The sequence below is a fragment of the Lethenteron reissneri genome, chromosome 70, assembly GCF_015708825.2.
Source record: "Lethenteron reissneri isolate LAM-NWPU_2019-01 chromosome 70, ASM1570882v1, whole genome shotgun sequence".
Classification (NCBI taxonomy): domain Eukaryota; kingdom Metazoa; phylum Chordata; class Hyperoartia; order Petromyzontiformes; family Petromyzontidae; genus Lethenteron; species Lethenteron reissneri.
In genome coordinates this window covers 262,512-289,591 of record NC_083848.1, presented here as the reverse complement: position 1 = coordinate 289,591, position 27,080 = coordinate 262,512, and the positions used below count along the sequence as shown (strand labels likewise).

The following is a 27,080-nucleotide window of genomic DNA, read 5'->3' as shown; positions in this document are numbered from 1 at the left end:
TCCATGCGACCACAGGGAGAGAGACGTGCAAACTCCAAATATACAGCAGGCGGCAGGGTTTGGATCGAACCCACAACCACCTGTATACCAGACGAGGCAGAGAACATTTAGCCACAGCGTCGCCCCATCGGTGTGTGAGGGCCACCACACATTTGAAACCAATTGGGGGTTTTGACAGCACAATGATGGGGTACGTCAGAGTCGCACTAAAGGCCCCACTAAGGGCTGCCGGGTGGCCCCATGGTGGCCTTGCAATGAAGAACGCTGCCAAAATGAACCCCTAGGAAGGCATTGTGCATGTGTGGTGTGTGCGCGATACAACCTGGATATGTGAACGCTCGACGTGCACAACCGTGTCTGTCGTCCGTCTCTGGTTCATCTCAACTCAATTGTGTGCATCTCTGTTGAGAATCATTTCGTTTGGAAGTGGCTGGCTATCCTCCCTTGCATTGCTGGGAGTTGTTTGCGGGTTGCTTCTGCGAGTTGCGGTTTGCCTCTGGCAGTTGCTGGGAACTTTCAGGAGCAGGGCTGGCCTGGTTGCCATGTAACCGTCTCTCTCTTCCACAGATCGCTGGTCTAGTTCTGGACGGCCCCTCTTCTCAAGCCAGCAGCGGAGCAGATCAGCCCAGTGAGTCCCGCTCGCCCACTTGCCCACTCGCCCAGCTACTCACCCAGCCTATAAACATCTGGACAGTTCAACATTGGTTCAAGCCAAGCCTGACTCTAATGTTGATGAGGCTCTGAATGCTGAAACCTGTCCTTCTAAACATGTGGGGCAATTCACCAGCATTGGTTCAAGCAGAGCCTGACGCTGCCCCTGATGAGACTCTGAATGTCGAACCATTTAAAATGTGGAATTGTGGAGAGTAGTTACTGACTTGGAAGTGTCCACGTGTGTGTGTGTGTGCGTGCGTGTTTGCTCGTGTGTGTGCGCGTGTGCGTCTGGTGTGTGTACATACGTGTGTTTTCGTGCACACAGAAGGACGCTACGTTCCCCCTCACCTGAGAAACCGCAGTGGTGGTCACCGAGGTGGTGAGTAGCAATCACCGCACCACCACCATCGCTGTGCTGCTGTGTTGTCTGTGTGCAGCCTGTGTGTGTGTGCGCGACCCGTGTGTGCGACCCGTGTGGTGTGCTCGTGTCCGTGTGTGTGTGACCCACGCATGCCATGTGCGTGTGTGTTTGTGTGTAAACTCCCGCAAGTGTTGCGAGTTTGTGCAACCCGTGTGTGTGCTTCCGTGTGTAACCCTGCGTGTGTTACCTGTGTGCGTTTCGTGTGTGCGGTGTTTGTGTACAACCTGCATGTGTGTGTCCGTGTGCAACCCCGTGCTTGTTACCCATGTGTTTCGATTTAAAGCTTTCGTGACTGCAGGGATTAATCTTCTTGGTTCTTTCGGTAAAGTCACCCATGTGTGTGTGTCGTGTGCAGTGTTTGTGTCAGCGGTAGTGTCACGGTTAGCGGGCTGCGCTACGAACCCGACGACCCGAGTTCGATCACGGCCAACACCAGTGATGATTATCTGAACTGGGCCTGGGCTTCCCCTATGTTTACTCTGCCTCAAATGAGTACCTGGTGTGGTGTGTAAATATTGCCACTTGAGAAACAATGGCGGCCGGGCGTGGTGCTGGCCGCCCAGCCTGTTGTGCCGTGCCGGCCTTCACAGGTGCTCGCTAGCAGCATTTGCCCCAACAGTCTGTTAAGGCTATACGGGAGATCTTTGTGTGCAGTGTGTTTGTGTGTAACCAGCATGTGTGTGTGTGTGTGTGCGCGTCCGTGTGTGTGTGCGCGCCGCGCGTGCCATCGTGTGCCCCATTAGACGATGGTGCGAGTGACCCTGCTGAGCAGGGAGTGAACGGGCGCGAACCTCAGGGCGGCGGCGTGCGTGAGTGATGCGTGCGTGGACGACGGATGATGCGTGGCTAGCGGGCGACGCGCGGGTAGTGACGGGCGGTGACGGGCGGGCGACGCGTGGGTAGCGACGGGCGGGCGACAGAGGTCGCAAACGGGTTTTGATTCCTTACCCGTACCCGGCCGCACCAGGGTTGCAAACGGTTACCCGATGTCGGGTACGGGTAGCCGGGTATCGGGTAGGGTACGGGCATCGGGTACCCGATTGCGACCTCTGGGATGAAGCAATGTTGCAGGCGCGGGTGGGTTGATTCTAGGAACTTGAATTGTGAGAAGAGACAAGACGTTGGGAAATGAGTGACAAACGGTTACTCACCAGTGACTCACGGCCTTATCACTCATTGGTTGGGGTGAGTCACGTGCGGCTACCCGTACCCGGCCGCACCAGGGTCGCAAACGGGTACCTGTACCCGGCCAGGTACGGGTAGCCGGGTATCGGGTAGGGTACGGGTATCGGGTACCCGGTTGCGACCTCTGGCGGGCGACGACGGGCTGGCGATAGGCGGGTGTGTGACGGCTGTGTGCGAGTGGCCCTTGCGTGCTCCTGCCAGTCGGTTAACCTATAGCACCAGGGTCTGTTCCGTGACCTCCTGCTGGCGAGCCTTCGACACTCCACATGCTGCGTGTGTTGTGAGCGAGAGATATCCCGTGTGTGTGATACCCGTGTGCAAGACCCACGCTGTTATACCTCCCCCTGCCACGTGTGACCACCCTATGAACACCGTGTGACTGCCCCGTGTGTGTGACTGACCCCCCCCCCCCATAACCCCCCCACGTGACCCTCCTCTCACACCCATGTGTAACCCCTCGCTTGTCCCCGCGTGCCCCCCCCCCCCCCACACAGACGATGGTGCGAGCGACGGCGCTGAGCCAGGAGTGAACGGTTGCTCAGACGGCCGTGGGCGCGGACCTCAGCGTGGTGGAGGCGGAGGAGGAGGGTTCAGTGACCGCGGTGGGTACAGTGACCGCGGCGCCGGTGGTGGTGGTTATAGCGACCACGGAGGTGGCGGCGGTTACAACGACCGCGGTTGGGATCGCGGTGCACGCGGAGCCACGCGCAACGGCTGTGACGAGCGAGGTCCAGCGCACTCACGCACGCGCGCACACATACATACATGCGCACACATACATACATGCGCACACATACATACATGTGTAGGGACGTTGGAGAGAGGGCCGTTATGCATGGCAGCCTATGGGAAAGAAACACAGTGGGCGGGGCTACGTGTGTGCACAGGGAGATGCCCTCTGCGACGTCCGAGCCAGACACCCTGGGGGGGGGCTGGTTCGGCGTTACGATCCCCCGGGGCCCCACCCCTCAAGGAGGGTTGGGTATAAAAAGGGGTCGTTATATGGGCTTAGTCAGTTATGTTATAGTTAAGCTAAGAAGTCGGAAGACGTCGTAGCTAGAGCCCTGGACTCCCCCTGATCGCCGCCCTTATCAGGGCCCCACGGGATCAGGCTCGAGCCAGTGGCGTGGTCCCGTGAACCAGAGCCAGTGCTCTGGGACTCCGGGTACCGAGCCCGATTACCAGTGTCGGGCCAGACAGCCTCCCCTAGCTCTTAGTGGAGGACTCAGGGGATAGGCTATGGATAGCTAGGGGTATTCCCTGAGTTATACGGGTGAGGGGGCCGCTACCCCCTCTAGGGCTGTCCTGTACTGGCAACTTGTTAAATAAATATACGTGTGCCTCAACTCCGTTGTCAAGCGTCCTCGACGGGTACTTCATCTGGCGTCAGAAGTGGTAAAAATGGAAACGCGCCATACAGCTCGGACCAGGGTACCACAAGAGGAGAACGCCGCGGAGATCGCCGAGCCCGAGACAGAGCAACAAGATGGGGTGCAGCCGGAGCCTGGCGCCTTCTCACCGGGACGTCAGCATGGAGAGGGGCCGCAGCCAGATGCACTACGACTGGCTCACGAACGGCTGGCGGAGCTACTTTATGCCGCTGCCGCCACACTGGAAGGCATTACGCGGTTGGGGGCTGGTGGTCCACCGCAGGGCGAGGAGAACCGGCGGCCGGAGCACTTTCCCGCCATTTCAGCGACTTCACAATTTGAATTTCCCGCCATGGACGCCGCGGCTGTTCGGGGCGTGGCCAGCTCAGACATCGGCTCCGACATCGCCGTCGCCGGGGCTGCAGCGTCATCGCAGCCGAAGGATGCGTCATCGCTGCCGCGACAGGCGATGCCATCGGCCAGTCGCGCCGAGGCACCGCCAAAGGGAGGTGAAAGCAACCTGCGGGAGTCCACATCGACCGCTGCGCTTCACCAAAGGCTGCCCCCGCTGAAGGAATTCATCGGTGCGGAGGGTGACTGGGGCGGCTTCCGGCGACGCTTCCTCGCCCATCAGGAGATGGCGCGGTGGTCCGACGAGGAGGCCCTTTGCGCGCTGCCGGCGCTCCTCGATGGGGACGCGCTCGCCGCACTCACGTCGGCGCCAAAAGAGAAGCGGGCTACACTACCAATGGCGCTACAGCTGCTGGCCGGGGTCTATGGACCTTCAGCCGAATGCCGTCAGCAGTTCTACGATCGCAGGCGGGGTGAAAAAGAGTCGCCTCTGGCTTTCCGGACAAGTCTTCTGGCGCTGGCAAAAACAGCCTTTCCCCGCATGGACGACGACGGCGTGGACGCAATGGTCGCGGAGAAGATCCTCCTCTTGGCGGACGACCTCGACATCGTCGTCATCGCACAAGGGGATGCAGAAATGACCTCCCTCCAGGCTGCGCGACTCCTCCACGCCAACCTTCTGCAGCAGCGGCGAAAGGCAAACAGGGCATCGGCTGGGCGTGCGGTGGCTGCAGCCACCCTTCCGTCAGAAGAACTTTATGCCGTCGACCATCGACGGCAACAGACGACGGGGGCGCGGCCGGGTCGGGACGGGCCGAGGCGTTTCGACCGTCCATCGTCTCCATCGGCGCTCCCGCGGTGCTTCAACTGCGGCATCCGGGGCCATGTCGCCTCGGGGTGCCGTTCTCCTCGACAGCGGGGGACGACGCCTCGACAGGACGCCGGCCCTCCTCTTACTCCTCCCAAGCTCCAGCACCATGATCCGGCGAGTCGCGGCACCTCACATGTTTGGCCAACGCACCCACCTGTCGCACACTCTCGCACCGTAACGAACGGGGGGCCGGTGGGGCGCTGCGATGGACCGGCGCGGATCACTGCGGGGACTCAAATCGAGCCCGAGCGGTGGTCCGTGTTGGCCCATCGCGTGGTGGCCGCGGCGTCGGGATCGTCGGCCGTGGTCGGTTACATTGATGGGGTGGAGGTACGCATCATAGTCGATACAGGGGCATCGGCGACAATTATTTCGGAACTAATTTACAATATTCTACCGGTGCAGAGCCGTCCTTTGCTACCGGTTAATGTCCCTTTCTATGCCGCTAACGGGGGCTCTCTCGGCATCGTGGGACAGATTCGAGCGCAAATTTCTATCGGGGACATCAAATTGTCGGGGCCGATTTTTGTCTCCTCCTCACTGGCAGTTCCGTGCCTGCTGGGGACGGACTTCTTGGGCAGGATGCCAATTCGTATTTTGATCGACCAAGGATGCATTGAGCTTCCGTCGGGGCGACGTATGGCGTTCCTGCCTTCCCCTGTAGCGACTCGGACGGCGTTCGCGACGGTACCGGCGTTCGTCGTAAAAACAGTGCGTGTGCCGCCGGGGGCACAAATGCTGGTACCTCTTAAACTTCGTAGGCCCTTCGCTAAGGGTGTTGGGGATCAGGGTGTTGTGCTGGGGCCGTCTAGGGCCGGGGTTAATGGGCCTCATTTAATTCCGGCCCAGACCATCGTAAGGGGGGACGAGGATCCCTTCATCGCGGTCCTCAATGTCGGGTCGCAGACAGTAGTGGTTCCCCAAGGGACTGTGCTCGCTCACGCGACGCCGGTGCCCTGCGAGGAACCTGCCGTGAACCACATTGACACTGCTGCTCGGACGCACCCGCATTCGGACGGCGATGAAGGGTGGCTCGACGCGCTTTGTGCGGGATCGACGAACCTGTCCAATTTAGAGCGCCAACGGCTTAGATCGCTGCTAAAGGAATTTTCCGACGTTTTCAGTCGGAATAAATACGATTTGGGTTGTACTCACCTGCTGCGTCACCATATTGACACGGGTGACAGCGCGCCTATTCGCCAAAATCCTTTTCGGTTGAGTCCCGCCGAAAAGGACCATGTCAAATCGGCTGTCGATGACATGTTAGCCGCCGACATTATCTCTCCCTCTACCAGCCCTTGGGGAGCACCGATTGTCCTGGTTAAGAAACAGGATGGCTCGTTGCGGTTTTGCGTAGATTTCCGTCGCCTTAATAAGGTTTCGGTTGCCGACGCATACCCGCTCCCACGGATGGACGAATCGCTGGACGCCTTGGCGGGAGCGCGATTCTTCTCCACACTAGATTTACTTTCGGGATTCTGGCAGCTTCCTCTGGACGATGATTCGAAGCCTAAAACCGCTTTCCGTACACCGCACGGCCTGTTCCAATTCAACCGGTTGCCGATGGGCTTACACTCAGCGCCGGCAACCTTCCAGCGGTTGATGGAATTGGTTTTGGCTGGATTGCAATGGGAATCGTGCCTGATTTATTTGGATGACGTAATTGTTTTTGGAAGAACCTTTGACGAACATCTCCAGAGGCTGCGGGCGGTTTTCCAAAGGATGCGGGCTGCTAATTTGAAATTTAAGCCCCAAAAATGCTATTTGTTTCGCGAGTCAGTGCGTTATTTGGGGCACATCGTGGGGCGCTCGGGTATTGCTACCGATCCCGCCAAAACGCAGTGTGTCAGCTCCTGGCCAATTCCGACCTCGGTGGGGGAGGTGAGGAGTTTTATTGGCTTCGCTTCATATTACCGACGGTTCGTCGCTAATTTTGCTACAATTGCCAAACCCCTACATGCTTTGACATCAAAAGGGGTTTGGTTCCACTGGGGTCGGGAGGAGGAAGTAGCTTTCTGCTCCCTTCGGGATGCATTGGTGAAGGCTCCTCCTTTGACTTACCCCGATTTTTCGAGGCCGTTTTTGCTCGACACCGACGCGAGCAACACAGGTATCGGAGGCGTGCTTTCCCAGGTGGTTGATGGCGTGGAACGGGTGGTTGCGTACGGCAGTCGGGTGTTGTCTCCAGCGGAGCAAAAATATTGTGTCACCCGTAGAGAACTGTTGGCAATTGTTTTCTTCATCCAACAGTACCGCCCATATCTGTACGGTCAGCATTTCACTGTCCGTACGGATCATGCGGCACTGCAGTACGCCCTGAAGGTTCAACAGCCATCGGGACAATTGTCCCGATGGCTGGAGGTCCTCCAGGATTTCGATTTTGACACCACCTATCGTAAGGGCATTCGCCACACAAATGCGGACGCTCTGTCGCGCATGCCAACCACCTCCGAATGCGCATGCCTCCTGGGGTCGGGGCGTTGCAAGCCAGCTGGGGACATGACGGTTCCAGTCCTGGCGGCCGCCGCCGATGTTGACACATCGCTCCCCGATGAGATCGGGAAACAGGGAAGGGATTCCCTGCTTGGGTTGCCTGTGATTGAGTGGGGACGCCTCCAGATGGAGGACGCCTCCCTCCTCGCGCTGCGTCGTCGCGCCAGGGAGAGGGGGTGTGGGACGGGTGATGCCGACAATTGGGAAATACACGCGGGCTTGCTCATGCATTGGGACGGTAAATCCCACCGTCACCGGCTGGTAGTTCCTGCGGGGTTACGGGGTAAGGTGGTGTGGGCTGCTCATGAGCGCCTCCTCCACCTGGGTACCCAAAAGACCCTCGCCTCGCTCCAGCTGGATTTTTTTTGGCCGGGCATGACACGGGATGTCACGGATCTCCTGGCAGCATGCCCCCGGTGTGCGCAACGCAAACCACCAGCTCGGGAGTCGAACCCGCCGTTGCAGTCCATCACAGTCTCCAGGGTGAACGAACTCGTAGCGTTGGATATCCTGGGGCCGTTTCCCGCCACCCCTAGGGGCAATAGATATTTGCTAACAGGGGTCGAATACTTCACACGCTGGCCTATGGCCTGGCCCCTGGCAAATCAGTCGGCAGCAGCCATCGTGGACGCCTTTGTCCAAGGCTACGTCATGGACAAAGGTGCTCCGGAGCGGCTGCTGACCGACCAGGGTAAAAATTTTTCCGGGAACCTCCTCAAACAAGTCTGTGATCTCCTAGGTACAAAGAAGATTCGTACCTCTCCCTATCACCCACAAACTGACGGGATGGTCGAGCGTCTGCATCGTACCATCACGTCTATGTTGTCGCACCTGGTTTCGGAGTCACAGACCAATTGGGACTTGCAAATTCAAGGGGTCCTGGCAGCATATCGATTGGCCCCCCATGCTGCCACGGGATTTTCACCCTTCTTTCTCATGTATGGTCGCGAACATGACCCACCTGTTCGGGCACAGCTGCAGATCCCCGCGCCTCTAGGTAAAATTAAATTGGACGAGCACGTTAAATTTAACCTTCAAAAGCTAACTGAGGCGCGGGATGCTGCCATGCTCAATTCCCGCATGCGCCAAAAGGCGAATGAGCGCCTCAGACTTGCGCGCGCGCACGTGCTGCAGTGGAAGCCAGGGGACAGGGCATGGCTGCACTGTCCCCAGGTACCGCTTGCGACCTCCTCGAAACTGGTACGGCCATGGCGGGGCCCCGTCGAGGTGGTCGAGGTTTTGCGACCGCAGTGCGTTCGTATCAAGTGGGGGAGGCGCCGGTGGTTCGTTCACCCCTCTAGACTAAAACCCTTCGTTGCGGTGCGGGACTCTGCTCCACACGCGCAGGGCCAAGCATGTGAGGGGTCGACCGACCCGGAGGGTCCGCCTCTGTTGATCTCACCTGACGTCTTGCCGGTTGCCCCGCCCCCAGGTTCTCCCGGAATGACGGGCTCGCGCACATCCCTCACGGGGGATGCCGAGGGTCCCGCCACTCCAATTGCGGACTCGCCTCGGATGGGACAGCGGCCACCGAATGGTCCGCCATCTGAGGTTGGCCCTTGTGACGGGCCTGCGGCAAGGACGCGCGCTAAAATGCGCAGACTCTTATAAAAACACTGGAACGCGAACAAGAAGTGAAAACGAAACGAAAATAAGAAGAAATTTTTTTTTATTTTTTTTTGCGTTTTCTGGTACACTTTCGTGTGCTATTGTTGCTGGACGCTGCGTTCGTGTGGCGCTCTTGGCGCGTTGTTGTATTATGGCTGTGTGTGTGTGTGCGTCTTGTGTGCGTGTTGTGCGTGCGCTGAGGGTTCCGGGAAATGTACATATCTTGCCTCTACGGATTTCGTATTTATTCGGGGGGGGGGGGCGCGTCGGTTTGTTCTCCCTTTAGGGGCATTGTTAGTGTTGTTGTTTAATTCTCGTTCTGTTAAATGGAAAAAAAATGGGGCACACACGGGGGGAGTCAAGGGGTAAAGATTCATTTGTTGAAATTGTTGCAGCCGGGACGGCTGCGAGCTATGCGGGGGGGAGTGATGTAGGGACGTTGGAGAGAGGGCCGTTATGCATGGCAGCCTATGGGAAAGAAACACAGTGGGCGGGGCTACGTGTGTGCACAGGGAGATGCCCTCTGCGACGTCCGAGCCAGACACCCTGGGGGGGGGCTGGTTCGGCGTTACGATCCCCCGGGGCCCCACCCCTCAAGGAGGGTTGGGTATAAAAAGGGGTCGTTATATGGGCTTAGTCAGTTATGTTATAGTTAAGCTAAGAAGTCGGAAGACGTCGTAGCTAGAGCCCTGGACTCCCCCTGATCGCCGCCCTTATCAGGGCCCCACGGGATCAGGCTCGAGCCAGTGGCGTGGTCCCGTGAACCAGAGCCAGTGCTCTGGGACTCCGGGTACCGAGCCCGATTACCAGTGTCGGGCCAGACAGCCTCCCCTAGCTCTTAGTGGAGGACTCAGGGGATAGGCTATGGATAGCTAGGGGTATTCCCTGAGTTATACGGGTGAGGGGGCCGCTACCCCCTCTAGGGCTGTCCTGTACTGGCAACTTGTTAAATAAATATACGTGTGCCTCAACTCCGTTGTCAAGCGTCCTCGACGGGTACTTCACATGCGCACACATACATACATGCGCACACATACATACATGCGCACACATACATACATACGCACACATACATACATGCACATACATACATGCGCACACATACATGCGCACACATACATTCGCACACATACACGCGCGCGCGTGCATGTGCGCATGGACACTTGCACACGTACATACACTGGCAGAGACGTGGACGCACATCGGAAATGACCAGTGACGATTTTTGGAACTGTGCTTTGGGCCTTCCATAGATCGACTTGGCCTCGTGAATAAACGTCGCCACTGGGGAGCGAGGCGGCCGGGCGTGGTGCTGGCCACCCACCCCATCGTGTGCCGCCTAACAGCACTTCTCCCAACAGTCTGTTAAGGCTGTACGGAGGATCTTTGCGTGCGTGTTATTGTGTGCGCGTGCGTGTTCTTGTGTGCGTGTCTATTCTTGTGCACGTAACTGTGTTCGTGTGCGAGCTGACGGTGACTGTGCATGCCTGGCGCGCAGGAGGAGACCCGCAGACGTACAGCGCGTTTGGGGCGCGGGATCGCCTGGGGGACGACCGTGGTGGGGGCAGCAGGGGCCGGTGGGTACACACACACACGCGGTACACGCACACACACACGCGGTGCACACACACACGGTACAGGTACACGCACACACACACGGTACAGGTACACGCACACGCGGTACACACACACACGGTACACGCACACACGGTACACAGTCCATGCAGAGTACACCGCACAGTACATACAGATTACAAATACGGTGCACAGTACACGCAGAGTACATCCGTGCGCGCAACATACGCATACGGGACGCGCAGAGTGGGATATACGGGGAGGACCTTTGTTTTTGTCGGGGGGTTGGTGTGTCTCCTAACGGTGGGCGTCTCTTGTCTGCACTCAGGTTTGATGAGCGCGGAAGTGGGTGGGGAGGCGGCTCGGATCGTCGCGATGGCGCTGAGAACGGGCGCCCCCGCGGGGGTCCCGGAGGGGGCAGCTTTGGGGGGCGCGACCCCCCGCGGAACACGCGCTGGTCGGACAGCGGGAGCAGCGGGGGACGCGGCGACGACGACTGGTCGCGCCAGCAGCCTCGCAACGAGCGCATCGAGCAGTACGCACGCTGCACGCAGAGAGAGATGCGCGTGGGCAGAGTAGTGGCTGTGTAGGGGCAGTGGTGACGAGTAGTGGCTGTGTAGGGGCAGTGGTGACGAGTAGTGGCTGTGTGTAGGGGCAGTAGTGACGAGTAGGGGCTGTGTAGTGGCAGTGGTGACGAATAGTGGCTGTGTAGGGGCAGTGGTGACGAGTAGTGGCTGTGTGTAGGGGCAGTGGTGACGAGTAGTGGCTGTGTGTAGGGGCAGTGGTGACGAGTAGGGGTTGTGTAGGGGCAGTGGTGACGAGTAGTGGCTGTGTGTAGGGGCAGTGGTGACGAGTAGGGGCTGTGTAGGGGCAGTGGTGACGAGTAGGGGCTGTGTAGGAGCAGTGGTGACGAGTAGTGGCTGTGTGTAGGGGCAGTGGTGACGAGTAGGGGCTGTGTGTAGGGGCAGTGGTGACGAGTAGGGGCTGTGTAGTGGCAGTGGTGACGAGTAGGGGCTGTGTAGTGGCAGTGGTGACGAGTAGTGGCTGTGTAGGAGCAGTGGTGACGAGTAGTGGCTGTGTAGGGGCAGTGGTGAAGAGTAGTGGCTGTGTAGGGGCAGTGGTGACGAGTAGTGGCTGTGTAGGGGCAGTGGTGACGAGTAGGGGCTGTGTAGGGGCAGTGGTGACGAGTAGTGGCTGTGTGTAGGGGCAGTGGTGAAGAGTAGTGGCTGTGTAGGGGCAGTGGTGACGAGTAGGGGCTGTGTGTAGGTGCAGTGGTGACGAGTAGTGGCTGTGTAGTGGCAGTGGTGACGAGTAGGGGCTGTGTAATGGCAGTGGTGACGAGTAGTGGCTGTGTGTAGGTGCAGTGGTGACGAGTAGTGGCTGTGTAGTGGCAGTGGTGACGAGTAGTGGCTGTGTAGGGGCAGTGGTGACGAGTAGGGGCTGTGTAGGGGCAGTGGTGACGAGTAGTGGCTGTGTAGGGGCAGTGGTGACGAGTAGTGGCTGTGTGTAGGGGCAGTGGTGAAGAGTAGTGGCTGTGTAGGGGCAGTGGTGACGAGTAGGGGCTGTGTGTAGGTGCAGTGGTGACGAGTAGTGGCTGTGTAGGGGCAGTGGTGACGAGTAGTGGCTGTGTAGTGGCAGTGGTGACGAGTAGTGGCTGTGTGTAGGTGCAGTGGTGACGAGTAGTGGCTGTGTAGTGGCAGTGGTGACAAGTAGTGGCTGTGTAGGGGCAGTGGTGACGAGTAGTGGCTGTGTAGGGGCAGTGGTGACGAGTAGGGGCTGTGTAGTGGCAGTGGTGACGAGTAGGGGCTGTGTAGTGGCAGTGGTGACGAGTAGTGGCTGTGTGTAGGGGCAGTGGTGACGAGTCGTGGCTCTGTGCGGTGCGTAGGGAGCTCTTTGCTGGCAGTAACACGGGGATCAACTTTGAGAAGTATGACGACATCCCTGTGGAGGCGACCGGGCACGACTGCCCCAACCACATTGACACGGTGAGACGACCGGGCCGACTCTACCCCAGCCCCATGCCGACAGCCGCCCCCTCGGCACCATTTGCACCGTGACACCACCATCACCACCATCATCACCGTCACCATTTAAAATGAATGACTACCGTCAGCATCTGGATAGCATTTAAAACTGCATGGCTATCATTCATTTTAAACTATATTCCGGCGATGCTTTGATGGTGCCGATGCTGTCTCGGCGACAGCGAACTTGTCCTGTGAGCCCTCTTCCCTCCCCGAGGTTGACTCGTGATAACGGCACTTGCTTGGGTGGTGGGTGACCTTTCTCCTTCTCAATTTCGGACCTTTCTCCTCTTCTGCGTGCCAGTTTGAGGAGGTGGAGATGGGCGAAATCATCATGGGGAACATAGCGCTGACTCGGTACACGCGGCCCACGCCGGTGCAGAAGTACGCTATCCCCATCATCATCGGCAAGCGCGACCTCATGGCCTGCGCGCAGACCGGCTCCGGCAAGACGGCCGCCTTCCTGGTGCCCATCCTGAGCCAGATCTACCTGGAGGGTCCTGGAGAGGCTCTTCTGGCCGCCAAGGTGAGTGTACAGACGATCCAGCCGTACATCTGCAGAGTTTAGTTTTTTTTATTGTATCCTGGAGAAATCTGATTAGCCTATGAATGTCTATTTTTTTTACTGATGTCTGTTACCCCCTCCCTGCCCCCCTGCCATTCCGCAAGTCTGGGTGCCATGCTGGCTAGGAAATGTTAACTACCTCGCCCGCCTGGCAAGACAGGTCGTGGGTTCAATCCTGACCCTGATGGCTGCTGTATATTTCGAGTTTCTGTCTCTCCCCGTGGTCGCGTGGATTTTTTTCCAGGTCCTCTGGTTTTTCTCTCCACATTTAGAAACGTGTTGTGAGTAATTGGCTGCTGCAATAAACTTCCACATGATGAGCAACTTTGTTGGGCTGTCATCTGTGGCCAGGCCGCTTCTGAAAAAGAGCAATATAGCTCAGTGGGCCTCACCTGGTAAATTAAAAGTAGTTTAGTTGAACTTGTTAATATTTTTATTTTACCAGGTGTAAGGCCCAATGAGCTATATAGTTAATTTTTGATTAGCACAGTTGACGCCTAACAATGCGAAATAATTGCAACATAAGCAACCTGGCCACATGATAGCGTGGAAATTCATAGCAGAAGCCAAATACTTTTGACCTCGTGACATTGACTCTCAGCATCATGAACATACATGGGTTGGCCCCTCCCCTCACTCCCTCCGGAGTGCGGCGCCACGGTTAGCGCCCTGCGCTACGAACCCGGGCGACACGAGTTCGATTCCAGCTCACGGACAACACCAGTGACGGATATCTGAACTGGTCCTGGGCCTCCCCTAGGTCGACTCGGCCTCAAATGAGTACCTGGTGCTGTACGCGTATGAATAAGGTGGGGGGCGTGGTGCTGGCCACCCACCCCCCACCCTCTTGCGCCACCGTGCAGAACTTCTCGGTCGCTGTCGCTCGCCAACGGCGCCCGCTGAGCCTACACGGGGGACCTTTGTCTTTGTGTTGTCGCTGCGCTCAGGACATAGCGAGGTTTGGGCGGCGCAAGCAGTACCCGCTGGCCCTCGTGCTGGCGCCCACGCGTGAGCTGGCCTCCCAGATCCACGAGGAGTCGCGCAAGGTACCACCACTACCACCTACCGTCACCTACCACCCCACTCCGCCAACTTACTCCACCACCACCACCTACCCCACCTATCCCCCCGTCACCTGCCCCCTATACTCCCCCTCTACTACCTTCCCCCCACCACCTACACCCTTCTACCACTTATCCCCCGCCCTTTGCTACCTACCCCCTCTGCTACCACCACCTACCCCCCCCTCCATTAGCCCTTGCGTGGTGTACTGTGTGTGTACCATGCGCGGACGTGCGTGGTTTGAGTGCCGCTCCCACCCCTATGTGTACTCTATGCCGTGCGTACTTTGCGTACCGCTTGCGCCCCTACGTGTGGTGTACACTGCGTGTACTTTGCATGTGCTCTGTGCGTGTAGTTTGCGTACCGCTTGCGCCCCTGCGTGTGGTGTACACTGCGTGTACTCTGCATGTGCTCTGTGCGTGTAGTTTGCGTACCGCTCGCGCGTGCGCCCCTGCGTGGTGTACGGCGGCGCGGACATCGGGCAGCAGATCCGCGAGTTGGAGCGCGGCTGCCACCTCCTGGTGGCCACTCCGGGCCGCCTGGTCGACATGATGGAGCGCGGCAAGATCGGCCTCGAGTTCACCAGGTGAGCGCTCAGACACACACACAGACACGCGCACACACGCACACACAGACACGCACACACAGACACGCACACACAGACACGCACACACACACGGGGCACTCCCGCACGCAGCGCACCAGATGTGCGGGGGGTTTGGGGGGCCGGGGCCTCCCATGTGAGGGGTACGCACGGAGAGAGCCATAGGCTCGCTTATCAGAGACCCATAGACTCATCGCACGGAGACCCATAGACTCTTAAGTCTAAGCCTCAATACCTCCATGTTCCCTCTGCATGTGACTGACTGCCTCTCCGCTCTTTCCTCCCACCCGCTCCTCCCCTTCTCCGTGTCCGCCCCCTCCCCCCCAGGTTCCTGGTGCTGGACGAGGCTGACCGCATGCTGGACATGGGCTTTGAGCCCCAGATCCGTAAGATTGTGGAGCAGGACGTGATGCCCGTCAAGGGCGAGCGCCAGACCCTCATGTTCAGCGCCACCTTCCCCCGGGAGATCCAGGTTAGAGATGCACACTGGCTGGCTAATCGGCCGTCTGGCTGGCTGGCTAATCGGCCGCCTGGCTGACTGGTCGTCTGGCTGGCTGGCTGGCTGGCTGGCTGGCCGGCTGGCTGGCTGGCCGGCTGGCTGGCTGGCCGGCTGGCTGGCTGGCCGGCTGGCTGGTTGACTGACCGACTAACCGGCTGGCTGACCAACTGGCTGACTTACCAACCGTGTCCAGCTGGCTGGTCAACCGTCTGACCGACCGTCTGACCGTGTGGCTGTAGATGCTGGCGCGGGACTTCCTGGAAGATTACATCTTCCTGGCGGTGGGGCGTGTGGGCTCCACGTCGGAGAACATCACCCAGAAGGTGGTGTGGGTGGAGGAGGACGACAAGCGCTCCTTCCTGCTCGACCTGCTCAACGCCGCCGGTGAGGCACGCACACACGCACACACGCACACACGCACACACGCACACACGCACACACGCACACACGCACACACGCACACACGCACACACGCACACACGCACACACGCACACACGCACACACGCACACACGCACACACGCACACACGCACACACGCACACACGCACACACGCACACACGCACACACGCACACACGCACACACGCACACACGCACACACGCACACACGCACACACGCACACACGTACACACTTCCCTGACGCTGGTGTTTGTATAGTTACACGTGTGCGTGTATGGGGGTCTTTGTGTATACGTGTGTCTGTATGCATGTGTGCGTGTACAATGTGCGTGTGTAGAGGTGGAGTCCCTGACGCTGGTGTTTGTGGAGACTAAGCGCGGTGCCGACGCGCTGGAGGGCTTCCTCTACAATGAGGGCTACCCCTCGACCAGCATCCACGGGGACCGCTCCCAGCGCGACCGCGAGGAGGCGCTGCACCACTTCCGCTCGGGGAAGTGCCCCATCCTGGTCGCCACCGCCGTGAGACTCGCACTGACACGGGGGGGGGGGTGGGTGGGGGGCTTGTGGGGGGAGACGTGCGGGGGGAGGGGGACCGCGCGCAGTGCGGGGATGCACAGAGATTTACAGAGATGGAGACGCACAAAGACGGTCGCTGTATCGCGTGCTTTAGGATGTGTTTCTGCGGCCATCTGGAAAGTCCTTTCTTCCGATATTAGGAAACGACTGGAGCTTGGCACTTTTAATCATCATCTAGATTGACAAACTAATTTCTTTAAAACAGTTTTTTTGCGTTTAGTTCGCTGTCTTTCCCCCGCACCTCCGATTGGCGTGGTTGGCTACCTATGGTGAAAAATAAGTTCAACGTGCATACTTAACAGACACAAGCAGGAATGCACATCAGCCACCATACGCCACCGAGTGGTGGTGAAATGACCCCCCCCCTCTCCGCAGAGATACATAGTCATAGATAGATACTCAACAACAACGGCTGCCATCTGCTACTAGGTGGGGTTGACGTCCCCACGGCGCTTGTGCCAGGCTAGGTGCACCTTAAGGCCCTTCACTGCAAATGTGCAAGGCTCTGCTGACAAGGTCACGGGACAGACCCAGGTGCCATGGGTTGACTGATTGGCACATGCACCACCTGTGCCCCCTACTGTGCCAACTCGCTGCATTTTAGCCACACGTCGCTCCGCTCGTTGTGAGCATCGCTCCTCTGTTGCTAGTCGGCGACTGCCTCCAACTGAGCTAAAACGTTTAAACTAATTTTTATTTGACCAGGTAAGGCCCAATGAGCTCCATAGCTCTCTTTAATAAGCGGACACATGGATGGCTGTGGTGCTGTCCACCCCCCGCCCCATTGTGCGCACTGGTTGCCTTCATAGGCGCTGCTGCTGCTCACAAACAGCACTTTGCCCCTGACCAGCGTTGCGTGAGACTACCCGGGGTCACCTTTGTCTGTGTCTGTAGGTGGCGGCCCGTGGGCTGGACATCTCGAACGTGAAGCACGTCATTAACTTTGACCTGCCCAGCGACATCGAGGAATACGTGCACCGCATCGGCCGCACGGGGCGCGTGGGCAACCTGGGTACGCACACACGCGCACACCTACACACGGGCACGTGTATACACGCCAACTTGCACACACACACGGGCACGTGTATACACGCCAACGTGCACACACATACACGTGTGCCCCGCATCGGGGGCGCGTGGGCAACCTGGGTACGCACACACGCCCACACCTACACACAGGCACGTGTACACACCCCAACTTGCACACTCACACACGTGTGACCCGCATCGGGTGCGCGTGGGCAACCTGGGTTCGCACACGTATGCACACGCACACGAACACGTGCACACGCGCACTTGTACACACGGACACGTGCACACGGTATATGCAGCCGGTCTCGGCTCCAGCGGTGCCACGTGCGGTTCGCTGGAGCCGCAGAGCACCACCCGGCGTGTGCCTCCCCCTCCCCCTCCTCTGGGGGTCTCCAATGGAGGAGGAGGGGGTTGTGGCGGGGGCTGGTGAAGCCGCGTGGCATCCCCCTGGTGGCGGAGGGGCGGGAGCCTGCTCAGGGTCACCGAGCGATCGTCTCCACCCACGCACCCACCCCTGTTGTCCATGTGTCTCCCTGCATCTTTTCCCACGTCTCGACCACTCGTACCCCCCCCCACCACCCTGTGTTGTCCACCCTCGTGGTGTCCACCGCTCCCCCCTCTGCATCTCCCCCCCCCTCCACCCCATGTCATTGTCCAGGCCTGGCGACGTTCTTGTTTTTTTTTTCAACATGAACTTCCCGCGTCCCCCCCCCCCATCTCGTCTCTTCTCACCTCCCCACCCTACGTCTCCCACCTTCCCCTACGTCTCGCGCCGTTTCTAGACTCTTCCCCCCCACCCCCACGTCTTCCCACACCTCCCTCCGTGCCTCACGCCATTTCTCGTCTCTCCCCCACCCCGTCGTTGTCCAGGCCTGGCGACGTCGTTCTTCAACATGAAGAACTCGAGCCTGGCGCGTGACCTCATGGACCTGCTGGTGGAGGCCCACCAGGAGGTCCCCACCTGGCTGGAGGGCGTCGCCTACGGCCAGCAGAGCCGCAGCGGGGCCTGGGGCGGTGGCGGCCGCGGCAAGAGGTGCGTGCGTGGGCACGTGCGTGTATGTGCGCGCTTGTGTTACACCTCTAAGTGCACACAGCCTGACACAAGCGCCATGGTGGCACTTGTTGTTGTTGCTGTGCGACTTTGGCTTTGTGCGTTGGCGGTTAGGGCAGCTGTTGGGCAATCTCCCCAGCGTGGAGCAGCAGCAGCAGTGCACTCCCTCCGCTCTCACCATCTGCCTCATCACTTCACCCCCCCCAGCCACCTACCACTTCTCCACTCTCCCCCCTGCCTCTCTTCCCCCTGCCTCCCCCATGTGTTGTTTCTCGTGGCTGGGTGAGCGTCTCTTTCTGCCATACAGTGCTTAGCCACCTCACTGTCAAATCACAGCCGTCAATCTACATGGACACCGTCATCAGCCAGACCCATAGACTCACACCGAGATCGACTCCCACCGGTTATCTGAACTGGTCCTGGACCTCCCCTAGGTCGTCTCAAATAAGTACCAGTGGCGATGTATAAAAACATCAAAACCATCACCACTCAGGGAGACAAAGGCGGCCAGGCGTGGCGCTGGCCACCCACCCCTCGTGTGCCGTTCTGGCCTCAATAGGTGCTCGCTAACAGCACTTGCCCTAACAGTCTGTTAAGGCTATATGGACGATCTTTAATTTTTATATATATAGGTGGGTTTGTGCTAGTGTGCGTGTATGAGTGTGTGTGCCAGTGTGTGTGTGTGTGTACTAAGGTGCGTGTGGTGTGTGCGTGGCAGGAGCGGTGGCGGAGGGGCGTTTGGCGGCCGTGACTACCGCACCACCCACGGACCCCCCGGCGGTGGGGGGCGCAAGGGCGGCCCCAGCCCCGGCGGGGGGAGCAGCCGCGGAGGCTCAGGTGGGTGTCCCGCTCACGGCCACCAACACCACCAGCACCCAGCGATAGCGGTTATCTGAACCGGTGGTGGTGCGTGTGAAAGTGAGTGAACGTATCCCTGTGTGTGGGGAGCGGTAGTGTAGCGGTGAGCGTGCTGCGCTACGAACCAGGCACCCGAAGTTCGATTCCCACTCGCGGCCAACAACACCAGTGACTATTGTCTGAAGCGATCCTGGGCCTTCGCCCTGGTCGATGAGTGTTTGGTGTGTCGTGTAACCAGCACCAATGGGGACATAAAATTGTCCAGGCGTGGTGCTGGCCACCCACCCACTCGTGTGCTGTGCCGGCCTTTATAGGCGCTGCTCTTAAGGCTACACGGAGGATCTTTGTTTTTGTTGTGTGTGTGTGGGAGCAGTGGTGCAGCGGTTAGCGCTGCATTACGAACCCGGTAGACACTCGCATTCGATTCCCATTCACTGCCACCACCAACGCCGGTGATAGCGATTATCTGAACCGGACCTGGCGGCCTGCCCCTAGGTCGTTTCGGCCGCACGTGGAGTACCTGTGTAGCAAACATCGGCACCGGGGAAGACAAAGACGGCCGGGTGTGCTTCTGGCCACCCACCCACCCCGCTCGTGCGCCGTGCCGGCCTTCGTAGCCATGACGGCACTTGCCCCTCGACACCCCGTAACGGGCTGTGCGCGGGGACCTTTGTGTGTGTGAGCAGGCAGCTTCGGCTTCTCCGATGGAGGGAGCTACAACAGATCCCGTGGTTCCTCGGTCGACTGGTGGGACAACTGAGGAGGGGGACACAGCCACAGCTACAGCCGCGGCAACAGCCCCAGTTACAGCCGCGGCAACGGCTACGGCCGCGGCAACGGCCACCCCTCGGCAACGGCCGCGGCAACGGCCACCCCTCGGCAACAGATATCCCCCAGCAACAGCCGCGGCAACAGCCGCAGGTACCCCCCGCAACAGCTGCAGTAGCAACGACAGCTCCCCCAGGAACAACCACAGCAACAGCTACCCCCAGCAGCGCAACCATGGCAACAGCTCCTACCCCGGCAACAGCTCCTACCCCGGCAACAGCTCCTACCCCGGCAACAGCTACCACAACCACCCTCTCACAAACACCAGAGCACACGGTCAACCACACCGCCCTTCACCCCCAGCCTGGTTCCCATCACCAGCCTGGTTCCCATCACCAGCCTGGCTCTCATTACACATCACCAGCCTGGCTCCCAATCCTCTTCTAATTGCTTGAAAGATGCGGAGCACGGCTCTCCCCGCACTCCCTTCTCCCCCCGCTCCGCGTCGCTTGTCCAGTGCTGAGCGATCACTTTGGCTGGATTTATGACCCCCAACGCACGTACACACATACACGCACGCGCACAAAGACATAGATCCCATCTAAAGCCTTAACAGACCTTTTTGGGGCAAGTGCTGTTAGCGAGCAACCCCCCCCTGGTGTGCCGTGCCCGCCTTCAGTCGGTGCTACTGGCTGGCACGCGCGTACTCGCACGTGATACCATCTGCGGTTGCCCAGTCTTGGGCTCGCCACACTCCGCCCCCTCTACAAACCCCACCACCTCTCCATGCACCTCTACTCCCTCACCACTCGGCCCTATAATCCACACACCAACCTGCCCAAGTCACAACCACCACCACCAGTCTCCACAGTCTTTCTCTAATCTCTCCCGGTCCCCCCCCCTCCCGCATTGACCCCCACCCCCCTCCCGCGCCCGCCACGCTCGCCCCACCGAGCCGCGGCGCCGGCGACACCGTGGGACCAGGAGAGACGTGGCGGTGGCGGGCGCTGGTGGCGGCGGCGGGTGTTTGCCGTCGCCGCCACCGCTGCCACCGCCCGTGGCCATTGCCTGAGACGCGTGACGCCGCTTGTCGTCGAAGGCCCCCCCCTCCCCTCCCCGACTGTAGATTTAACGATGCGTGACGACGACCGTGACGAGGATTCTGAAAAGCGTTACATGGCGCTCCGAAAGCCGGGATCGGTGCTGTGTGAACCCCCCTCAACCACAACCACCCCCAACCACTCCCGACACCCCAGGGTGGCGGGCGGGGGGGGGTGGACGATTCCTGGCACCCAGTGGAGGTGACGACACCTGGGGGGTTGGGAGGGGGGACAACTCCCGGCACACTTTCCGTATTGGCGGATCCACCGCTGGGTGATGAGGAGCGGGGGGAGGCAGTCCTCCGATGGTAGCCATAGGCGGAGCGAAGGTTTTGTGTTATTGAAGGAGAGGGGGGGGGCACTCGACTGCCCTGTCCCCCCTTGCCCCCACCTACCCGCCCCCTCGGCGGTGGTGACGATGACGATGATGATGACGATGTTGTTATTGTTTGTTTCTTACGAAGCCGCTTTTATTTACGTGGTCCCCCGCCCCATGTCGTCGCCCTGTTTCTCGCTCGTGGTTTTAACTAGAGAAATTCAATAAAGAGACGATCGCTCACTTCCGGCCTCTCTCGCTCGCAACGGTTCAACAACCGCTGCCCGTTCCCCACGAGTGGCGGTGACGTCAACACGGGGCCTGTTGCCAGGCTCGGTACACTTTGAGGCCACGTGACCTGTCGAAGGCTTACCGACAGGTCACGGGACAGACCCAGGTGCCATAGGTTGGCTGACATTACTGGCAGATGCACCGCCTGTGCCCCCTACTGCGCAAACTTTGTGTTTTGGCCACCCGGCGCACTGGTACACACACTCATACACGCACACACTCATTCATACACGCACACACCACACGCACACACCACACGCACGTTAGTACACACTCATACACACACTCATTACACACACACGAGTACACTCATACATGGCACACCTTGGACAACTGCCCAGCGGCGTCCTTCGCAAGCCTCCACCATCGAGGCCGATCTTGACACTGCTGGTACTCGTCTTCTGCAAGTCCACTCACTCGCATTATCAGAACAGAATTGGAAGAAAAACTGATGGCAGTTGGGCAAAATACGGAGGTGTAGGTGCTTCGTTTGTGGGGCTGGTGGTAAAGCTCCACCTACCTAAATCTTGACTTAAAGCTTTTGTGACTGCAGGAATTCATATTCTTTGGGTCTTTCGGTAAAGTCACGTAGATAGAACAATAATATAAAGGATTTAAAAATAAATAAAAATATCACGACGTTTCGATCACAACACAAGCAATCATCAGGAGAAGGGGGAAGGCTGCCGAGGCAGGCTGTTTTAAAGGTTTGAGAGATTAGCATGTCACAATGTAACAGATTAGCATGTCACAATGTAACAGATTAGCATGTCACAATGTAACAGATTAGCATGTCAATGTTAACGGCGGCTGTGTTAGTGTGAACCTGTTAATGTAAAATCAGTCGAAAATAAGTGCTAACATCGGAATGTCGGATGGAAACCTCACAGCCAGTTCTGACTTAAACTGGCTATGATAATTGGTTCTTTACCCTTCTATCTGGCAACAAAACTGACACCTTTTTGAGGTACCCATAGTGTTAAACTGGCTAGTAACCTACTACTTCGTGACACTCCGGGTCCAACAGCAGAGCCGTGGGCTCCCGTGAGCATCAATCACCACAGCGTCCGCATCAGGAACATGCTTGACGACAATCAGGAGCCATCCCTTGACCGCACCGAGGCATCATCTGCCTCCCATTTTATCTGTAGCAGATTGAAATTCTCCTGGTACAGCCATGGAACATTGTTTTACTCCGTAGCTAAACAAAAGTGTAAAGTACGAGCCAGAGGACATCCCTGTCACGCCCCAAGGTGAGCGGGGAATGGCTCCGACTCCTACGCACGTAACTTTACCCAGGCCTGCCCACCATCACGAAGGTCCTTGAGGATGGTGATAATTGTGGCGCTGTAAGTTACTTTTTTTTATGGAATGAAAACTGTGGCCACCGCTCATCCTTCAGCACCGCATGGCTCTCCGAACCTCCGAGTGAAGGCTGCAGTAAGCCGCCGTAGGGATGTTATGTTGTAGAGTGATGAAATTCTCACTTGCATCTTTCATAACGCTCGTTGAGACTGGGAATGAAAGAGGTCCGAGGTGGTTGGCCACCACCGCATCGGAATAAAGGCAGGCGCATTTTATCGATTACAAGCCGATGGTCAGCAGATCAGCTCCGCAGTAGGTCCTGGTGTCAAGGACATGGGCCCGCATCCGCTGTTTTGTCACTATGCAGTCCAGCAGATGTTCTTGCTTGGAGCGTACGTGCGTCCATGATGTGTGGAGGCGCCGGTGCCGCAACAGCGTGCTGGTAATAGATTTCTAGCAGCCTCCTATCATTGTTATTTAGCTGATCTGGTCCATGCCTTTTCAATCACCCTGGCCCAGGTGCTTGCATTATGACCCACGCGAGCATTAAAGTCACCCAACAGGATGACTCCCAGGAGGGGCCACTTTAGCCAGCACCTGGGACAGGAGGTCATCAAGGCAACGGACTCATCGGCCTTTCCCGCATCCCTCCACTGATGTTCACCACCACCACTCCTCACCTCTTGTTGACGGGGAGGCGAACCCAAAGTAGCCTGGGGCATACAGCTTCCCACATCTCAACGCCACGTTCCCACACCCCCTTCATTCACACGTACTCATCCACACACGTATCAAACAACAACCCACGTTCACCACGGCACTTGTGCCAGGCTAAGTGCACTTTGAGGCAACGTGAAGCGTCAAAGGCTCTCTGCTGGCAGGAGGTCACGGGGACAAGCCAGGTGCCATGGGTTCATTACTGTGCCAGGCTAAGTGCAGGTCACGGGATAGACCCAGGTGCCTCGAGTTGACTGAGATGGTTGAACACGTAGGCTTTAGCGATCAATATCATCCATAAGAGGTTTTTTGGGTTAGATCGCGAAAATATATAAATGTTGTGTTGTTAAAACCCGCCACCACCCAACACAGCCAACTAGTGAGTGTTGTCACGTAAACAGAATGTGGCCAATTCGTCACTAGTACAGCACTAGTGTATAGTAGTGTAGTGTATAGTGTAGTATACTAGTACAGCACTAACCGGTGTGGTGTTGGAGAGCCAAGCCACAACATTTACAATCTGAGTACGACGTTTCGCCAGTAACACGCGTGCCAACAAGAACACTCAATTTATTTTGATAAACTAGCTCCATTAGATCAAGAGTAATTAGAGAATCTATCGAAATTGAAAGAAATAAAAATAATTTTAACCGTTACGATATCTACCGCCTTCGAGCTGCGTGGAAGCTAATCAAGTAACACATTGTTTAAATGAATGGCTATGAAGGGCACCATATTTCGATTTAAAGCTTTCGTGACTGCAGGGATTCATCTTCTTGATGAATCCCTGCAGTCATGAAATAAAAATAATAAAATTGTATTTTATTTTTATTATTTTATTATTTCCATTCTACGTGACTTTACCGAAATAACCAAGAAGAAGGGCACCATACTTCAACAGGGATTACCGTTGGCACGGCTATTTTAATAAACAATAGACAGGAAGGACAAGATCAAAGGGCTCCCATAATGCACATGGATAATGTGCGTTGACTCAGTAACCCGCCCCCCCCCCCACTTTGCACAAGAGCGAATTAGTGTGGTCACCACATCTACACCTCGATATAAGGAACGAAACAGACTTCGTCACAAATCTGGCTGTCGCCTGATGAAGTTGGTTGTAATTACTGGCGAAACGTCGAACTCAGATTGTAAATGTTGTGGCTTGGCTCTCCAACACACCGGTTAGTGATGTACTAGTTTACTACACTATACACTACACTATACACTACACACTAGTACTGTACTAGTATACTACACTATACACTACACACTAGTACTGTACTAGTATACTACACTATACACTACACTACACACTAGTGCTGTACTAGTATACTGTACTATACACTACACTATACACTAGTGCTGTACTAGTATGCTACACTATACACTACACTATACACTAGTGCTGTACTAGTATGCTACACTTTACACTACACTATACACTAGTGCTGTACTAGTATACTACACACTAGTGCTGTACTAGTATACTACACTATACACTACACTATACACTAGTGCTGTACTAGTATACTACACTACACTATACACTACACTATACACTAGTGCTGTACTAGTATACCACACTATACACTACACTACACACTAGTGCTGTGCTAGTGACGAATTGGCCACGTTCTGTTTACGTGACAACCCTCACTGGTTGGCTGTGTCGGGTGGTGTCGGGTTTGAACGACACAACATTTATATATTTACGCGATCTAACCCACAAAACCTCTATTATGGTTGCTTTTACTTAAGATTTTTTTTTTATATGCCTTCGATAGTAATTTATTATAATGCTACGTCTCCACTCGCACAACCCCGCGCACCAATCACACGTCGCTCGCACAAGCGCGGCCGCCGTGGGTGGGTAACGGAGATGGTTTAAAGGGCTGTGGATGGGCGGGTATTCGGGACGGGTCTCGGACCGACGCACCGATCGCACGCGCGGAACGGGGATCAGGGATCAGAGGGCCGAGACGTCACTCGTACCCGCGTAACCGATTGGGGACTTATTCTTAGGTTTTTTTCGGTAAAGTCACGTAGGTAAAAAAATAAACTTAAAATTGTGTTGCCTCCGAAACGTCGTGATTTTTATTTTACTTTATTCATTTTAATTTCATTTTTTTACCTACGTGACTTTACCGAAAAAACCTAAGAATATGAATCCTTGCAGTCACGAAAGCTTCAAATCTAGATTGGGGACTTCTATTGACGGCGATTTAAAGGGCCGTGGGGGCGGGTATTCGCGATGGGTGTTAGCCACCACAAGGGCCGTTTTATCGGGATGACCGCCGCCACGGGATAGCGGGTGAACTATTCGACCGCTACGAGGATTTCGCGGTCGCCCCGGTGGGAATCGCGGGAACGGCCCCTCGGGATCGATCCCGACCAGCTGGTTCGTTCGACTGACGCGGAACGGCCTCAGGGGCACCTGGTGACCGCGCGGGGCAGCCCTGTTGCACCCCCAGGCGGCCACGTCTTGCGGCGCCAATTTGGGCCGGAGATGCTGGCGACGTAAGGTCTCCCGGGTGCGCTGTGGGTAGAGATGACTGGCATATGTACCAGCTGTGCCACACACACACACACGTGTACAAAGACAAAGAGGCCCCGTGTAGGCTCCGCATGATGTCGGGGCAAGTGCTGTTAGCCAGTAGCAGCAGCAGCAGCGCCTATGAATGCGGCCACGGCACGCGAGCGGTGGGTGGGTGGCCACCACCACCACGCCCGCCCGGCCGCCTTTGTCTCCCCAGTGCCGATGTTTACTACACACCGCACGGGGTACTTATTTTAAGGTCGAGTCGACCTAGGGGAGGCACAGGACCGGTTCAAATATTCGTCACTGGCGGTGTTGGACCTGGGCAGGATTGGAACTCGGTCCGCCGGATTCGTAGCGCGACGTAGGCCACGGCAAGGTAAGGTGAATGAGCTTCTTTACCGGCTAAACGGGTAACGGGTAAAGGTTTCGACATGCCAAGGGGTAAGGTAAAGGGTAGGGTAAAGGTAGCTCAGAAGAATTTCCCGGTAGGGTAAAGGTAGCGTGAATAATTACCTGGTAAATACGGTGCCTTGTTTACCGCTAAAAGCTCCATGGCGCAGTCCGTGGCCTCCATGATAAATTGCGATAATTGATGTCGGACCAGATGGAGACATCCTCTTGGTTCTTTCGGTAAAGTCACGTAGAATGGAAATAAAAATAAAACAATACAATAATTCTTCTTAGTTCTTTCGGTAAAGTCACGTAGAAGGGAAGTAATAAAATAATAAAAATAAAACATAATAAAATAAAATAATTCTCACGACGTTTCGGCTACAACGCAAGCACCTCCAACGCAGCTTATATATAAGCTCCTAGCTTGGCATTGTCTCATTCTTCACCTG

General features: G+C 57.0%; 2 protein-coding genes across 5 annotated transcripts in view; both read left to right on the top strand.

Annotated features, from left to right (window-relative positions):
* The window catches only part of LOC133360970 (probable ubiquitin carboxyl-terminal hydrolase FAF-X), a 34,388-nt gene extending 21,803 nt beyond the window's left edge, over positions 1–12,585 (top strand). Inside the window, exons 9-14 of the mRNA XM_061579851.1 lie at positions 568–628; positions 1,819–1,884; positions 2,755–2,937; positions 10,452–10,530; positions 10,857–11,063; positions 12,414–12,585. Of these exons, the coding sequence (XP_061435835.1) occupies positions 568–628; positions 1,819–1,884; positions 2,755–2,937; positions 10,452–10,530; positions 10,857–11,063; positions 12,414–12,585 (768 nt within the window). The remainder of the gene's footprint in view (positions 1–567; positions 629–1,818; positions 1,885–2,754; positions 2,938–10,451; positions 10,531–10,856; positions 11,064–12,413) is intronic.
* Positions 489–21,626, top strand: LOC133361020 (putative ATP-dependent RNA helicase an3). Of its 4 annotated transcripts, none has more exons than XM_061579908.1 (17): positions 489–628; positions 980–1,033; positions 1,819–1,884; positions 2,755–2,862; positions 10,452–10,530; positions 10,857–11,063; positions 12,414–12,513; positions 12,857–13,078; positions 14,065–14,163; positions 14,605–14,765; positions 15,111–15,255; positions 15,522–15,666; positions 16,020–16,201; positions 17,153–17,270; positions 18,161–18,323; positions 19,060–19,178; positions 19,886–21,626. In XM_061579908.1, exons 8-17 carry the CDS (start codon positions 12,872–12,874, stop codon positions 19,957–19,959), a joined length of 1,413 nt encoding a protein of 470 aa, XP_061435892.1. In that variant the 5' UTR covers positions 489–628; positions 980–1,033; positions 1,819–1,884; positions 2,755–2,862; positions 10,452–10,530; positions 10,857–11,063; positions 12,414–12,513; positions 12,857–12,871; the 3' UTR covers positions 19,960–21,626. The 4 variants fall into 4 exon arrangements, with proteins under 4 accessions (XP_061435892.1, XP_061435890.1, XP_061435893.1 ...); XM_061579906.1 differs by having other exon boundaries at positions 2,755–2,988; XM_061579909.1 differs by lacking the exon at positions 1,819–1,884.
* The last annotated feature ends 5,454 nt before the right edge of the window (positions 21,627–27,080 follow it).

What these genes read in the sequence shown, in the direction of transcription:
- LOC133361020 (XM_061579909.1), top strand. Translation starts at nt 12,872, where the DNA reads ATGGGCGAAATCATCATGGGGAACATAGCGCTGACTCGGTACACGCGG. An exon ending in CCTTCCCCCGGGAGATCCAG is followed by an intron (nt 15,256 to 15,521) that starts GTTAGAGATGCA and finishes GTGTGGCTGTAG; the next exon opens with ATGCTGGCGCGGGACTTCCT. An exon ending in CGACCTGCTCAACGCCGCCG is followed by an intron (nt 15,667 to 16,019) that starts GTGAGGCACGCA and finishes GTGCGTGTGTAG; the next exon opens with AGGTGGAGTCCCTGACGCTG.